Genomic DNA, 11132 nt, shown 5'->3' on the forward strand with positions numbered 1-11132 from the left:
GCACCAGCGCCCCGAGAGCCTCGTCTTACAGCGCCGGAGGTCTCTTGGCCGAGGGCCACTCGTTGTAAAACGTTAGCGGGCGAGGGCTCGCAGACAGGAGCCCCAACCCCACCCACCCCAGCCACCCCCCGCCGCTCCACTCTCGGCTCCCTCTTTGTTCCGAGCGCTCTCCACAAGATGGAGCCAATTACTGAGCACCACGCACGCTCGGCTGTTCATAAAAACCCTTTATTTCACTTTAAAACATCTGGACATGGAGTTAACAAACCGGCCGGCCCTCCGCAATAATTTATATTTCACGTACGAGTACGAGAACGTCGTCTATAAGAATTCCCTGATGGAAAAAAAAAAAACCCCTTACACCCCCCCCTCCCCCGCCCCCCCCAAAAAAAGTGAAAGCATTAGTTAGGACGGAGTAAAAACTGAGTGCTGTAAACACATGCCCCGAAAGAGACGCTCATTACTGTGCCAAAGACGTCGTCAACGCCGGTTCAGAACTTGGCGTCACGGCGGCGCGGTGCTCAGCGGTCGCCTCGCAGCGAGAAGGTCCCGGGTTCGAACCCCGGGGTTGTCCGACCTTGGGGGTGTGGTGGTGGGGGGGGGGGGTCCATCCCAGGTCGTCCTCTGTGTGGAGTTTGCGTGTTCTCCCCGTGTCCCCCGGCGGCGGGTTTTCTCCGGGTGTTCTGGTTTCCCCCGCCATCAAAAAGACACGCATGTTAGGGTTAGCTCTCCTGTCTGGAGCCGGTCCCCGGGGGCTGCACGGCGGCCCTCGCTAACACGGCCAGGATGGGTTAAACGTAGAGCGTAATTTCCCCACGGGGAGCAACAAAGTATTTCAAAATGTCAAAAAAAAAGAACAAAAAAACACGTCTCTGACCCAGTCGAACCCAATTTCTTCCCTTTCTTTCCACCTTAAAACACACACACAGCTCACTATACTATGTGCTGATAAGTGATGATTAACCCCCCCCCCCCATGTTTGCACTGTCACCTTCCCCAATCTCACTGCCTGCCTGTCTGTCTGTCTCGTCACTGGCTGGGGCTCCTCTCCCCTCCTCTGACAGCCGTCATCAGGTGACTCTTGTAGGTTTTACTGAGCCCCGTTATCCAGAATTTCAGCAGCCTGACGTTGTCCTCCTCCCCCGGCCCCGTGGCTCCCAGGAGGGCAAGCACCTTCTGCGTGTCCTCCCGCCCTCGCCCGTCCACCTTGGAGAACTTGAACAGCACTTTGACTTTACTGGGGAGAAGAGGAAGCAAGAGGACGGCGGCGGGGGGGGGGGGGGGGGACAGAACAGAAGTAGAAGAAGGGTGAGCGCTGCACAGTCATGCTGAATAACACGCAACACTTTGCACACGTTCGTTAAAAAAAAACAAGACAGCCTTCATAACGTTTTGCACGACATCAGAGCTACTGCCCTTTCCATGACATCTGAACAACCGAGGAGATCTGAGCTCAGCCTAAGCAGTCGAATAGGTGTCTGTGTGAGGGCCTGAGGTCAACGTCTCACTCACTTCATCCATTCCTCCTTCAGACACAGCAGACAGTGGGACACCACATCGACGGACAGGTTCTCGTTCGATAGGGCCACCTCCAGCTTATTCAGTAGCGTCGGACCTGGGGTCAGAAAACAGAGACGGAGTCAGCAAATCGGTTAAATCTGATCGCATTGGTTTTTTTTCATTCTGTGACCACCTCTGAGAGAGAACTACTTCCTCCGAGTTTGTTTTCCTTCAAGTCATTTGTATTTTCTCCAAAGCTGTGCAACTGACTGTTGGTGAATGTCCAAGTGTGTGTCCTCACCCCTGTCTGTGGGCTGTGTGTTGGCACTGCTGATAGCGAACTGGTAAAATAAGGAGATATCATCTTCACCTACAGCGGCGTACTGAGAGCATTTTTCTGGCGTGACCACATCTACCAGCACTGAGAACTCTGGGAGGGGGAAGAACACATAAAAATAACCATTGCTGCATGAATGCCGACATATGCATGTTTAGACCTGCAATTTGAAAAAGCCCAAGTGTTTTGGGGGATTTACACTGGGCTTTTTGGCAACCACAGGCTGGGTGTCAGAGACCCAACTGTACCTGAAGAGCTGACGTGGGCTGGTATGGGCACATCAGGGCTGAGACCCAGGAAGTTGCACTTGTAGGCCTCCTCATACTGGGCGCTGCACGGCACAGAGCGCACACAGCCGACCGGCAGCAAGGCCTAGGAGGGCCAAAGAACCAGATGACCGATAACGGCTGCTCAGCGTATATATATATATATATATATATATATATATATATATATACACACACGTATAAACTGTACTTTGAGGCTCCTAAGCATGAAAGCAAATTGTTCAATATATATATATATATATATATATATATATATACACATATAAACTGTACTTTGAGGCTCCTAAGCATGAAAGCAAATTGTTCAATATATATATATATATATATATATATATACACATATAAACTGTACTTTGAGGCTCCTGAGCATGAAAGCAAATTGTTCAATATATATATATATACGTATAAACTGTACTTTGAGGCTCCTGAGCATGAAAGCAAATTGTTCAGAAAGTCTAATCTTAACAACACAATCTACGCTAAGCTGATCGGTGCTCAGAGTCAGTGATAAACACGACAACCGGTATGACCGCCACGGTTGTTAGGCGGCGGCCGTGGCATTTACACAAGTGCTCCGCCAGCAGATGAGCGTTTCTTGCACAGGGCAGAATTTGTGTATATGAAGCAGCAGTGTAGCGCACCTTCAGCACTGTGAACGCCGACTGGATCAGCCCTTGGTCTGCACCTCGCCATATGACCTGATTTCCCATGAGCACGTGCCACGCCAGCTGGCGAAACTCTGCAGCTCCGAGGACCTGTAGGCCAATCAGACCGCACTGTGAGACCGTTCAGAGCTCGGAGATTCAAGCATAGCATAGAGACACATAGCATAGAGACACATATCATAGAGACACACATCATAGAGACACATAGCATAGAGACACATAGCATAGAGACACATATCATAGAGACACATAGTATAGACACATATCATAGAGACACATATCATAGAGATACATATCATAGAGACACATATCATAGAGATACATATCATAGAGACACATAGCATAGAGACACATAGCATAGAGACACATATCATAGAGACACATAGCATAGAGACACACATCATAGAGACACACATCATAGAGACACACATCATAGAGACACATATCATAGAGACACATATCATAGAGACACATAGCATAGAGACACATATCATAGAGACACATAGTATAGAGACACATAGTATAGACACATATCATAGAGACACATAGCATAGAGACACATAGCATAGAGACACATATCATAGAGACACATAGTATAGAGATACATATCATAGAGACACATATCATAGAGACACATATCATAGAGACACATAGTATAGAGACACATATCATAGAGACACATATCATAGAGACACATAGTATAGAGACACATATCATAGAGACACAGGGGATGGATGAGCTCACGTGTGCAAAGACACATTTCAATTTGATATAATGCAAATGACCCTTTTGTTATACACCAAATTCAATTAAATGTATATTACGTAAAATTAAAAAAAAAAAAAAAAAAGTATTCTGATTCTGATAATGTTGTCTCCCCCTCCCCTTTTCTCTCCAATTGTATCCGGCCTATTACCCCACTCTCCCGAGCCGTCCCAGTCTCTGCTCCACCCCCTCTGCCGATCCAGGGAGGGCTGCAGACTACCACATGCCTCCTCCCATACATGTGGAGTCACCAGCCGCTTCTTTTCACCTGACAGTGAGGAGTTTCACCAGGGGGACGTAGCACGGGGGAGGATCACGCTAGTTCCCCCCCGGTTCCCCCTCCCCCCCGAACAGGCACCCCGACCGACCAGAGGAGGCAATAGTGCAGCGACCAAGACATACCCAGATCCAGCTTCCCACCCACAGCCACGGCCAACTGTGTCTGTAGGGACGCCCGACCAAGCTGGAGGCAACACGGGGATTTGAACCGGTGATCCCCATGTTGGTAGGCAACAGAATAGACCGTCACGCCACCCGGATGCCCTAAAATGATATTGCTGAGTATATTTTTTACATAATACTATGCAACTATGTACATCATCTTAGTCGGTAGTTCTTCAAATGTTATTTTTCTCCAAATTTGCAGTGTTTTGCGTCTTTGGTTGTTTTGTCATTCCCGCTTGTTTACATTCAAGCATATCAGTTAAGCCACAATTTTCAATCAAAGAAAGCTGAATGGGTTCATCTGGACACAGTGTTTACCGAGAGAGGAACATTTCGCCACTCATCCGAGTGACCTCCTCAACCCACAATCTGCAACATTCCCAGTCGCTGCCATCTAATCTCCGGTCGGTAAACACACTTGTGTACTGTGTTGTGATGTGGTCTGTTCTCTGACACAGCCGCATTCCATGCAAGCACCGCAGCTCAGCTGTTCTCCATCTTCAGCCCTACTGAGCCTTAGTTAATGTTAAGTCTACTTTAAAAAGGGGAAACTCTGAAGTAGTAAGACTGAAACCGGGCTCTCGTGTTACCGGCTTGGTTGTCATACGTATTATCCACTTAATTACTTCCATGCTAATTTTGGTAACACTTTAGTATGGGGAACGTAGTCACCATTAATTAGGTGCTTATTAGCATGCAAATTAGCAACATATTGGCTCTTAATTGGTCATTATTACGTACTCATTAATGCCTTATTCTGCATGGCCTTATTATACCACCAGTGAGCCATTAACTATGAGTTGTCCCTCTATAACCTCAGAAGTATTGCTTATTAGTAGTACCATCTCAATATGCTTTGCTTAGTATGGCCTTTATAAGGTGGTAGTACCACAAGAAGAGTTATTCTCCCTTACTAACACTTAATGAATATGCTCTGTTCTTACATAACAACACACACAACTACAAGTGTTCATAGTGTTACATTACTCTACATTAAGTTTTTGTTACTTAGAATATGTTCCCCATACTAAAGTGACATCTTGATCATTACTAATTCACTAGTAATTAAGTGTTTGTTACTTAGAATATGTTCCCCATACTAAAGTGACATCTTGATCATTACTAATTCACTAGTAATTAAGTTTTTTTATGTTCCCCATACTAAAGTGCTACCCTAATTTTTTTCTTGCAACTTTCTCTTTCTAGTTAATAACTTCTGTTTCTGCAGTAATGCAGTTTACCCACTGCGATCATTTGAGTCTCATCTGATTTATTCTAATGTAACCTGAACTGTCTGTCGGTGATGTCCCACCTATTCCACGACCACTCTGGCTTAGAGCTTTTGTTATTTTCGTAATGTCCAGCACTCCCTTTCCCTGAAATCAAAGTCCACCCATGATCCAAGCCGCTTATCCTAATTAGGGTGGCGGGATACTGCAGCCTATCCCAGCACAGTAATTCATGGAATGATGCTTAACTGACTTAAAGACAACACCAAAAAGCACCAAAATATACCTGTCGCAAATGCCTCAAGGACTTGAACTTCGGACCAGGAAACCCCTCTAATTTCCCATCGTCACACAGGAAGTCCCTGTCCAGCTCACTCTCTGATTGGTGCTTCTGTTGTCTGGAACCGTCCCCGTCTGCCCCCTCCCAGCAGCTCATTTCCTCCTCTTGTTCTTTGGGGAAATAAAAGAAAAGTATAAAATCCATCCATCCATCCATCAGCTGAACTGCTTATCCTGCTCTCAGGGTTAAGGGGATGCTGGAGCCTATCCCAGCAGTCACTGGGCGGCAGGCAGGGAGACACCCTGGGCAGGCTGCCAGGCCATCACACAGGGCCAACACACACACACACACCTAGGGACAATCTAGTACGGCTGATTCACCTGACCTACATGTCTTTGGACTGTGGGAGGAAACCGGAGCCCCCGGAGGAAACCCACACAGACACGGGGAGAACATGCAAACTCCACACAGAGGACAACCCAGGACGACCCCCAAGGTTGGACTACCCCGGGGCTCAAACCCAGGACCTTCTTGCTGTGAGGCGACCGCGCTAACCACTGCACCACCGTGATGCCCAAGTGGGAAATCTGAGAGCAAAATTGAGAAAAAGTAGCTTAGGTAATTTTCTCGATCCCAGGACCAGGATCAGCGTGAACTCTTGGTGCGTCCCTCTTCAGTGAGATGTTCAGCATATACAGGTAACGTCACGCATCTTCTGAAGGGAGCTGCGCTGACCCTGATAAATCGTTTCAAAAGCTAGTCGAACGGGGATGCGCATGCCTCCATCACCCCCCTTTACCTGCAAAAGGTGTGAATATTGTGAAATTAAGACGCTTGCCACGAAACATTTGGCTCAATTTTTTACTATCTCCCCCCGGGAATGTATTATTTAGCTCCTTCTTGTTATTGGACTAACATTAATCATGACTACTAAACAGATCCCAAACTACTGTATGGTCAAACACAGTTTAAGTCGACAAGCTCAACTGCAGTCTAAGATGAGCCAAAAATAGTTTCGAAAGGTATCTGGTTTCAGGAGCATCAGTGTCCTCTCAAGACACAAAATCAGACGTAACCCTGTAATTCTGGATCCAGGTTGACCAGCTGGATTTGGTTGCAATGCCGCTGAAACGCAGCCTATGTGAGAAAATTGTCAGTGCTTTGCGGCTCGGTAATAAAAGAGAATTATCTGCTTTGGTTTTGGTGATCCGTAATGATGGAAATGTCATGCAGATAGCCGTGAAACGGGGCACAGGAATAACATGAGCGGACCAGCGGCAAAAGCTGCGGACTGTGTCGAGGGAGCGGGTGTATAAAAACTGAACCACTTTGGCGTACTCAGAATGATTTAGGACGTCATGGTTTAAAACCATGTAAACATTTTCCAGAAAGGATATGAGATCATATATTGGGTTTTTTTTTAGCACAATGGTTAAATTAATGACTTGGGTTTTCCCCCATAGTCCCTGTGAATCACTCTGTCAAGTTTAACACCTTAGACTCGAGAGACGGTTCTGGTTCAGTGTGCAAAACACATGACATCTGATGACCTCATTCTATCTGGAGGGCAATACAGAAGGCAACAGATGTTAAACCTATGACCAAGCTAATCATGCCTTGTATTCTTTCTTTTTTTTTTAACCAAATAATGAAATTATTGGAAAGAAATCCATGTCTATATTGGGCAAGATAAACCTGCTCAACCAGGTACAGGGTTGAACAGCCAAATCTACAAATTTGTGATTTTTAACAGTTCATGACAGAGAAAGTCATCGTGTGACCTACGGAGGGACAGGTCTGTCAACTTTGCTGCTTAACTGGGGTCTACCTTCCTCACCTGTCTGTTTCTCTATCAGCACCAGTGTGTCCTCGGTGGGGGCGCCCTCCAGCAATTTCTCCGTCAGCCGACTACCGCAGGCCTTCAGCAGCCTGGAAAACCGGAACGAGCAAACTTTACTACATCCATGAGGGGGATAATATCTGGGACTTATGAGAAGAGATAAGAGACTGTAAGCCGTGAAGTCAAGGGCAACTCACCAGCTGAAGGAAGAATGTAGGCTGGCCCAGAGGTTAGGGTGCTGTGTGAGGGAGGTTAATGACCTGGCAGCGTTTCCACTCCTCTGATGGGGGAAAACCGCCGGTGAGAACACACTATTCATCCTCACTGCCCTCTGGGGGCACACTCCCTGTTCACCGTCAAATACCTGTGGGAGAGGATAGATAGGAGCCAGGAGAGGTCATCTCGACATACACACCTGAAATCAACTATCAACGTGTATGTTTTAAAAACAGACCTTTGTAAGTTTATCTAAAGCTACAGTTCTGAAGACTGAGTCACCAGTGCTGCTGTGTCAGCGCCTTCCCTGGCGCAGAATAAACAAAAGAAGTTTGAGTTGTTGATGTTGAAGTACACTGCTCAAAAAAATAAAGGGAACACCTAAAAACACAATATAGACCTCGATGAATGAAATATTTCAGCTGAAAATCTTTATCTATTAGACAGAGGAATGTGTTTAGAGCAAAATAACCTAAGAATGATCAATGGAAATCAAAACCATTAGCCCATTAAGGTCTGGATTCAGAATCATACTCAAAATCAAAGTGGAAAATGAGAACATAGGCTGATCCAACTTCTGTGGAAATTCTTCAAGACGATTCAAAATGAGGCTCAGTAGTGTGTGTGGCCTCCACGTGCCTGTATGCACTCCCTACAACGTCTGGGCATGCTCCTGATGAGACGACGGATGGTCTCCTGAGGGATCTCCTCCCAGACCTTGATCGGGGCATCGGTCAACTCCTGGACAGTCTGTGGTGCGACATCGCGTTGGCGGATGGTACGAGACATGATGTCCCAGAGGTGCTCGATTGGATTCAGGTCTGGGGAACGTGCAGGCCGGTCCATAGCATCAATGCCCTCGACATACAGGAACTGCTGACACACTCTGGCCACATGAGGACGAGCATCGTCATGCATGAGCAGGAACCCAGGGCCCACTGCACCAGCATATGGTCTGACAATGGGTCTGAGGATCTCATCCCGCTACCTAATGGCAGTCATGGTACCTCTGGCTAGCACGTAGAGGTCTGTGCGGCCCTCCAAGGATATGCCTCCCCAGACCATCACTGACCCACCGCCAAACCGGTCATGCTGGAGGATGTTGCAGGCAGCAGAACGTTCTCCACAGCGTCTCCAGACTCTCTCACGTCTGTCACATGTGTTCAGTGTGAACCTGCTCTCATCTGTGAAGAGCACAGGGCGCCAATGGCCAATCTGCCAACCAAGATGTTCTCTGGCAAAGGTCAATCGGGCTGCACGGTGTTGGGCTGTGAGCACAGGCCCCAATTGTGGACGTCGGGCCCTCATACCATCCTCATGCATTCTGTTTCTCACTGTTTGAGCAGAAACCTGCACATTAGTGGCCTGTTGAAGGTCGTTTTGTAGGGCTCCGGCAGTGCTCCTCCTGTTCCTCCTTGCACAAAGGACCAGATAGCGGTCCTGCTGCGGGGTTGTTGTCCTCCTGCGGCCCCCTCCACGTCTCCTGGTGTACTGGCCTGTCTCCTGGTACCTCCTCCATGCTCTGGACACTGTGCTGGGAGACACATCAAATCTTCTTGCCACAGCACGCACTGATGTGCCATCCTGGATGGATGAGCTGCACTACCTGAGCAACTTCTGTAGGTTGCAGATACCGCCTCATGCCACCTCTAGTGGTGAGGGCACTAGCACAATGAAAAACCAACCAAAGATCGGCCAGAAAAGATGAGGACAGGCAAATGGTCTGTGGCCACCACCTGCAAATCCATTCCTTTTATAGGGGTTGTCTTGCAAATTGTCTAATTTCCACCTGGTGGAAATTAGACAATTTACCAAAAGGTGAAATTGATTCACAAATCAGTGTTGCTTCCTAACTGGACAGGTTGATATCTCAAAAGTGTGATTGACTTGGAGCTACATTGCATTGCTTATGTGTTCCCTTTATTTTTTTGAGCAGTGTATATGATGGTAAAGGTCTTCTTCAAGCCTACCTGGTGCATTTTTCCACTTTTGGCTGCTATGCTGAAGAGCTAAAATGCGACGCACTACATCATTTACCCCCGCAAAAGTCCAACTCAAGAACGGCCATTAAAACCGGCAACAGCAAAAGCGATCATTAATTAAGTTTTGTGGAGAAGCTATTGTCTTAAATACACCGGTGACAGAGTACTGAAAAGGTCATTGGGTTACGTGTAATTCTTCAGGACTGTAGCCTCTTGGGGAAACGTGACCAAAAGCATGTCAGTGTCTTGTGTGTGTCTCCAACCTTGAGTGCTGTGGACTGCAGGCTCTGTATCGTCAGTCTAAGGTGACGCAGCAGAAAGGGCCACGAGTTGATGAGGTAGATCCTGTCCATGGCCACCATGACAATGCTGTACCAGCGTTGGAAGCCCCTCGCCAAGCTGTCCTTGATAAAAAAGGTGTGCGAGAACACAAACCCGTGTTGCTCGTCCCCAAAGAAGATAGGGCCTTCTCGGCCAGGGCACACCTGAAGTGAAAGAGCAAGGGACAGAGAAATGGGGGGAGCATAGGGAAGACAAAAGGGAGAGGGATGATGGGTAAGTTCATGTAGTGCACGACCAGTTGTGCTGGTCTGGAGGCTGTGCGACACACACACACAGACGCACGTGGTGGTTTACCTCACAGCTGAGGCTGCGTACGCAGGCCTGGCGCACAACACTGAAGAGCTGGGGCTGTCGAGGATGCTGGTGGCTCAGGAAGCGGATGCCCGTCTCGTCATCAACGCTGACAAAGCCCGGGTGAGACGCAGGCAGAGACCGACATCCCTGCGGTCCAAGAAAGGGACACAGTGCAGGCCAAGGGGACACGTTAGAAGAGATGACCGGATGAAAAAGACAATGAGGGACGGCGGTGCATGATGGGACACGAGGTTAAAGTGAAGCATAGAAGGCTTGGCTGTCAACAGTCGTCACCCTTTACCTCACACATGTCTCCTCTTTGCGACGCTGAGCTGTTGGCCCTCATGGTGAGTCCCTCCCCCTCCCTGTCTCCATCCCGGTCCCGGTCTCCGGGCACCGGGGCGCCCGCCTGGGGTGGAGAAGGGGATGGAGGATGAAGCGCCTCCGTGCAGAACAAGGTTCGTGGGCCATGGAGTTCGCAGAAGTGACACAGAGCGACCAGGGCGTTCATCTGCGGGGGGGAGGGGGGGAGAGAGAGAGTGAGAGAGCGACAAGTGACGGCGACGCTTCAGGTCAGCGGCGGCTGAGCGCCACCGGGGTTACGCAACGCTCGTCTTGCAAGACGCCGCCGTCGGGACGCTGCGGCGCGGCTCCGAGTTGAGACACGCACGGTAGTCCGGGTTTTAGCGGACACCCCTTACCTCTAAGCACAGCACCCGATTCACCAGACCGCCGACCGCTTCACAGAGGGACCTTCATTGGCCCACGCGTCCCGACGCCTTGAAGGAAAAGCGGCGGCTGGTCAGAACGCGCACCACCGACAGACTCCGAACTCTTAACGAGCCGCCCTTTCACAACCCCATGGTCGACTTTTTTTTTGGGGGGGGGGGGGTTTCGAGCCCTCGGACCTGCAGCGTTCCTCTCTGCAGCTCTCGCTGGCTCGGTTTGGCA

At 48.6% G+C, this 11132-nt stretch overlaps 1 protein-coding gene across 1 annotated transcript; it reads right to left on the reverse strand.

The window, feature by feature from the left end:
* Positions 1 to 231: 231 nt before the first annotated feature.
* On the reverse strand, positions 232 to 11052 carry flcn (folliculin). Its single transcript, XM_056286617.1, has 12 exons — positions 10883 to 11052; positions 10483 to 10692; positions 10182 to 10328; positions 9809 to 10030; positions 7545 to 7711; positions 7345 to 7436; positions 5514 to 5677; positions 2766 to 2879; positions 2086 to 2209; positions 1802 to 1930; positions 1513 to 1615; positions 232 to 1237 (listed from the first exon to the last, which is right to left on the reverse strand). The coding sequence occupies exons 2-12, from the start codon at positions 10690 to 10692 to the stop codon at positions 1030 to 1032; spliced, it is 1680 nt and encodes a 559-aa protein (XP_056142592.1). The 5' UTR covers positions 10883 to 11052; the 3' UTR covers positions 232 to 1029.
* Positions 11053 to 11132: the final 80 nt, after the last annotated feature.

This window comes from Lampris incognitus, chromosome 9 (genome assembly GCF_029633865.1).
Source record: "Lampris incognitus isolate fLamInc1 chromosome 9, fLamInc1.hap2, whole genome shotgun sequence".
Taxonomy (NCBI): Eukaryota; Metazoa; Chordata; class Actinopteri; order Lampriformes; family Lampridae; genus Lampris; species Lampris incognitus.